General features: G+C 54.1%; 1 protein-coding gene across 1 annotated transcript; it reads left to right on the forward strand.

Moving 5' to 3' along the window:
* Positions 1-3,190: 3,190 nt before the first annotated feature.
* VOLCADRAFT_88726 (uncharacterized protein) lies at positions 3,191-3,574 on the forward strand (the record flags this gene model as incomplete). Its single annotated transcript, XM_002948364.1, has 1 exon — positions 3,191-3,574. One exon carries the CDS (start codon positions 3,191-3,193, stop codon positions 3,572-3,574), a length of 384 nt encoding a protein of 127 aa, XP_002948410.1.
* Between the last annotated feature and the right edge of the window lie 2,805 nt (positions 3,575-6,379).

A 6,379-nucleotide genomic window follows, 5' to 3' on the forward strand; every position in this document is an offset into this window, starting at 1 on the left:
GGCTGGGGAGACCGGGGAAAGGGCGGGGAGAGCCGTGGGGGGAGGGGAAGAGGCAGAGAGAGCACCAAGAGGATGTAGGGTTGAGGGGTGGTGAGTGGAAACAGGTGGCCGTAGCGAGGGCGCGGATGAGGGGGAGGTGGGCACCCAGAAGGAGGGGCCGTACTCGAAGGTGCGCGCGTGGTGCAGGACTAGGTTCTTCAGGGTACGAGACCGGGTTTTTCGTGTTGCGGCGTCTAGGTGAGATAGGATCTTGGGAACCAGCCGTCTTGGTAGAGCGGTATTGGGGGGGCGCCGAGCTGGCTACCCTCCCCCCCTGTGGTTTCCGGAGGCTTGATCGCCCTGCGTTGCCGCAGGGTCTTCCCGTTTGAGTACTTTTCAAGTTAGACCCAGTGCTGTGGAAGGGCGCGGACTTGTGCGGTATTTATCCCCCCGACGGGTGCTATCTCCCCTGGACTAGCCCAGGGAGGGAGAGGCGGAGGAGGGTAGTAGTCTCAGGAGGCTGTTTGGCGTCTTGTGGTGTGAGCTCTTTGCGCTCTTTTTGCGTGAGGATTTTTTGAGCTTGGTGACCTCCCCAGCCCGGGATGACTCGTCGGGCTCCCGGTCGCCCAGGTCCTGGTTGCGAGCTTTCTGAGTTGTTCGGTTCGTTCGGTCGGCAGGAAGAGCCCCCCAGTCGCGACTTCGTTTATGTTAGGAGACCAGCGGGCATAGATCCCGTCTAGTTGGAGCGCCAAACGAGCGCTGTTGCGTGCCGGCCGTCGTTTCCCGTGCGGCCTGACCCGGGGGCGGAGTGCATGAGACTGACCAACCGTATGCACCCGCCCCCCGCGCTGTGTTTCGGCCCTGGGCCCCCGGCTTTTCAGCCCACAGTGTAATCAACGTCATACATACATACATACATACATACATACATACATACATACATACATACATACATACATACATACATACATACATACATACATACATACATACATACATACATACATACATACATACATACATACATACATACATACATACATACATACATACATACATACATACATACACACATACATACATACATACATACATACATACATACATACATACATACATAGAAACGGGGCTCAGATGAGGGGGAGTTGTGGCCCGAGGAGGGCCATTCTACTTAGGCACGTCTTCTCTGCAGGACTGGGTTGCTTGGTGAGGGACGAGGGTGAGAGCCAGTGTTTATTTTTTTGGTAATATATTACTTTTTTGGGAATAAATGGGGGTCTGAGCCTGGAAGAAATGGAATAATTGGTCAGTTGGCCGTACTGGTTCATTACTTCGGCCATAAGTCGCCCCAAATGCCTTCTGCACAGATAAAGCTGAACATCTGGAGCTTATACACTATTTATATATAAAATATTTGATGATATCACCATGAGACGGCCCGCTGTTGCATTCAACTTAGGTCAACGGGGCATTCGTTCATTCTTGACCAAAGCAAAGGGCTCAGAAAGTCCGCAGACGCAATGCCCCAGACATTTAGAAGAAGAATTAGATAATACAGAAGACAAGGATAGGCACTTCGTAGTTGCCGCTCTTGAAGTCAGTGAATCCAGCGATTTGAGCGAAGTCGGCGGCTGGTGCAATGCAGTGGTGTTGATGGTGCCGACAGTGTACATATATATAACTTTGCCTTCGCGTGCTCACGACGTTTATGGACAGTCAAAGTGGCTCCGCGCCCTGCTCACAGAGACACTGGCGCCAATGCAGTTAGGTGCACAGAACGATGGTGGTACGGCATGTGTGTTTCCAGACGTCAGGTGTTGTTTACAGCACACCGTACAGCCTTTGAGGGGGGGTCTGGGGGGGGCGCAGCCCCCCCCAGCGACTATACAAAAAGGAATTGTAACCGCAAGAAACACCCAGTTTATTACTCTAGGGTATTAGGCCCCAAACGAAAAAAAAAACACTGGTGAGAGCGGTACAGTACGAGGCAGGGTGAGTAGGTTCTGGAGGACCAACCATTCCGGTTTAGTGACGGTAAGGGGGAGGCGCCGCGCGGGCTACATTCCTCCCCCTGCGGTATTCTGGAGGGTCTAGGAGCTGTGTGTCGTGGCAACGCTATCGCCTTTGTGGTTTCGCCGGTCTATCCCGGGCCCCTGCAGTGGTGATCAGGCTTGTGTGTGGTCCCTTTTCTTTATGTGGCTACTTCTCCCCTGGACCAGCCCAGGAAGGGACAGGTAGTGGAGGTCTGTTGTTGTAAGGTGGTTGCAAGACGTCTTGTGGTGTCGAGCTCTCTTAGCCTTTCTCTCTTAGAGTTTTTTTTGTTGGCTTGTTAGGTATATCAGGAGCCTTCCCCTGCCGGGACTGCCCTAACCGAATTTTTGTTTGTTTGTTTTTTCCCTCGGAATCCCGTTTTCGTTGGTGGTGTTTTGGGGGGTTGTTTCAGAGAGCCTTTGACTTTGCCTTAGCTGAGACTTGTGGACTCACTCTAGCGGGACCTGAGAGCCCTTCGTGGTGTTTTCACTGCAGCGCCATCCCCGGATGGAGGGGCTGCGGAGTGGCTGTGTAAAGTGTTGGCAGTCTGAGTCGGGGTCGGGAGCACACAAGACTAACCGACTTGCACTGTGTGCTTCCCACCCTTGTGCTGTGTTTCAGCTTCGGCCCCCGGCTCTCGCGGCCCAGAGTGTAATATAAGTCATAAATACATACAGGTGGCTGGCAGAGGTTAAGGCCTAACTTCTGCTCCCGGAGTGTCCGGGTTAACATCCACCTGACGTGACAGATGTTCGAGACGTGTTTGAAATGGGAGGTGGCCCCCCTCTTGTGGACAGTGTAGGACGTGATAATATCAACTTCCGAGCTGACCAGGAACTAAGTTGAGGCGCCGTTGATCCGCTAGATTTGGTTGGATGCTGGTGGTGAGTTGCTGAACCCAACGAATACATTCTGAAATCGGATGGGGTAAATGGATTAGGGTGCCCCTCTCGCAGGGAGAGCAGGGACTGCCTCGGGAAAGGGGGCTGTTGGTGAAGCTTATCCACCCTGTAACAACATCATACATACACACACGGCCCTACCCTTCATTGCCACTATATCCATGAACCTGACGGGTTAAGACTCCAGCTGCTGCCGATAACTGGACTGGACCTCAAGTGCCGGTCTCACGGGGGTGGGGGGTGGGAGGTTGTGATGGTGATGACAATGATGGTGATGAATGGTGATGGTAATGATGCTGGTGCTGATGGTGATGATGCTGGTGCTGGTGATGCTGGTGCTGATGGTGATGATGATGCTGGTGATGATGATGGTCGACGGAATAAGTGCAGAGGCAATCAGTGCAGAGGCAATTAGTCTTTGTGTTACAAATCGACGAGGCTCAGCAGTTCAGCGCTGCAAAACAGCAGCATCCTGGCACATAAGTTGCACTAATGATGAGGTCTGCGCAGATGAAACGGATTTGCCAGAGGCTGTAACCAAGGGGGTAGGCGATAATGAAACAGCAACAGGCTCACAACTGGGGATGGCGCAGTCTTGCACACAGGATGTACTACCGCCAACAGATGTGCCCAACTGTTCACAAAACTTAGCCCTGACCTAGTTGTCCTTGCGATAATAAAAGAACTTGCCAGCATTTCTGCAGGCAAGCGGAACAGCACATGCTTGTCCCACATAAGCTTGTTATGAAGAGGAGTAGAAAGGCTAAGCATACAAGCTAAGCTTCCTCTCTTGATTCAGAGCCAGGGTGATACACTTGTCTCGATGAAGGATAGCATGAGGATCGGAAATGCTTGGCCGAACCACATGCACCATTGTTGTCACACGGCTCCCTAAGAGACTTGACCGTGGAAAAGCTCCCAGAAGCCTTACTAAGTTTGGCACCGAAGTAGAAGCTTGGCTGCAGACATGATAGTGAGCAAAGGCAAAAGTTAGGACCATTGTACGAGAGCATTGGTTGTAACAGCACTGCCCAAACAGGGGATTGAGAGCAAGCAACTGGTATGCAACTGTAGTAATTACTCAGCTTCACGAAACATATTTTCATTAATGCACCTCTGGTGGTTCTCAGACACAGAAGAACAATGTCACTTCTCTTCTTGCCTGATCATGACAAGTTGTTTTACTCTAAAAGAAAAGCTTCCCTTACTCTAAAAGAAAAGCTTCCCTTAAGGCCTCAATAGTTTTATTGTCTGTGAAATCGTTCAGGTCGACAGTCTGCAAAACACATTTTGACAACTTAGCATTTTGACCTCCGCTAGCTCCTCCACCTCCCCAACCCCCTGCTGCTATGGCCTGCTGCACAGCAATGCACTCACTGGCAAAGCGGCGGTAGTACTGGTCGGCGCCGGTTAGGAACATGGTGGCTGCCAAGAGGGTGCCAGCAAAGGCCTTGAGGGCAGGGGGCACATTGGCGAGCCTGTGACGGTGTACAGTGCTCTGGGGATCTGCAGTGAGGAGGATGGCTGCATCACGGGCAGCCTGCAACGAGAGGTGCTGGAGGTGCTGGAGGGTGGTTGGTTTGGCTATGGTGGCAATGCTGACCGCCTGGTTGGTCCGATGCTGTGTCTGCATGTCACTGAGGTGCCAAACCAGCGTTGGGTTCTCAGCAAACTGGTGCATTGGGTAGCGCAGCAGCAGGTTGGCAGCCCAGGTATCCTCTGTCATGTGTGCTGGGTGGCTGCCGGCCAGCCTGTTGGGGAAGGCGGACAGGTGCACCCATTTGGGCGCGTAATCACTTATGGGGGCCACACCCAATCCCCCCACATTGCTGATGACGAGGCTGCTGCTGTGGAGCAGCGACTGAATGTGCTGCGGGCCACCACTGCTGCCACCACCGTGCTGGCTGCCACAGCTGCTGCCATGCTGGCCACCACTGCTGCTGCCATGCTGGCCACCACTGCTGCTGCCGAGCTGGCTGCTGCTGCTGCCGCCATGCTGGCCACTGCTGCTGCTGCCACCATGCTGGCTGCTGCTGCTGCTGCCACCATGCTGGCCGCTGCTACTGCTGCCACCATGCTGGCTGCTGCTGCTGCTGCCGCCATCCTGGCCGCTGCTGCTGCTGCCGCCACACTGGGTGCCGCTGCTGCCACCGTGCTGGGTGCCGCTGCTGCTGCCGTGCTGGGTGCCACTGCTGCTGCTGCCACAACTGCGCCTGGGCTTCATCCTTTCATATGTCTTGGTCAGCGCTGCACTGATGCGACCACTGCTGTGGAATGCAGCCAACTCTGAGGGGTAGGCCCGCAGGAACTCCTTCTGCTCCAGGATAGGGGCGCGGCTGAGGATGTTGCACAGCAGCACGTGGAAACAGCGAAGCCCAACCTTGATGTCAGGCTGAGCCCTATAGTCCCGCTCAAATTTGGCCTTGATGCCACGGCTGTTGCAGCGGTGGTCCCAGACCTGCAGGTAGATGGAGCCGTGATCAACACAGTTGCATGGGAAGCAGGGGTGTTCAGGCCAGCAGCATTGCAGCCCAGCTCTGTTGGCTGGCTGCAGTCCACATGATGACTGCAGCTGTTCGGACAAGCATCATGCCTGGAATTTGACAGGTGCTACTGTTGACCTGTGAGTGCTGCGGTAGTCCTGTGACTACTGCACGTACCCTCCTAACACCTCACAAGCCTGCTTGCTCATTTTCTGATTGGCCACCCTGCTTGCAACCCTGCTTTTCCCCTAGCCAGCGGCACACACTGCCAACAGTTTCCTGGCTGCCTTGTTACCATTCCTCCTGTGTTTTGCAGGTGACTGTGTCACTGTCTGCTACTGTAGCCTCCTAACCTCCTCCTTTCCTTCTGCTGTGGGTCTCCTGGCCAGACACGCCAATCTCGCAGTACGGCAACTCGAGCTCGCCCACCCACCCCACCCACCCTTCACTGGCATTCTTACCTGCATGAACCAGTCCGCCTTCAGCAGCCCGTCCGGTGTAAGCGCCAGCGCAGATGCCATGGCTTCCAGGAGGCTGTGCAGGTCCTTGAAGCTGTCGAAGTCCTCCTTCATGCAGAGCTCGCCGAGCACAACCAGCTCTCTGTGCATCGGGGAGTCGAGCCACGGGATGGCCATGTTTGAGTCCAACAGCTGACTGTGCGGGGCTGTCGGTGGCGGGACAGTAGTTGCCACAGCTGCACATCAAGGAAAAACGAGGGTGCATTACACAGGTAGGTCATCTGTCACGAAATAGCAGGGGTGTGCTAATTCTAAAGGAACACACAGCTTACTAACGGTTCGGAAGACCATGACCATGCATGGTATGCAGTGTACCAAAGAAGCGCGTGGCATTCTCGTCCAGAACCACTGCGGTAGAAGCCGTGGACTTGGCCGTTCAGCATGCAAAAAGTCAGAAAGGCATGCAGCTACCAAAGCCACCAGACGGCTTAGACTCAAGAAAAAACAAGGTCTCCATATACAGCTT

Source organism: Volvox carteri, assembly GCF_000143455.1.
Source record: "Volvox carteri f. nagariensis unplaced genomic scaffold VOLCAscaffold_10, whole genome shotgun sequence".
NCBI lineage: Eukaryota > Viridiplantae > Chlorophyta > Chlorophyceae > Chlamydomonadales > Volvocaceae > Volvox > Volvox carteri.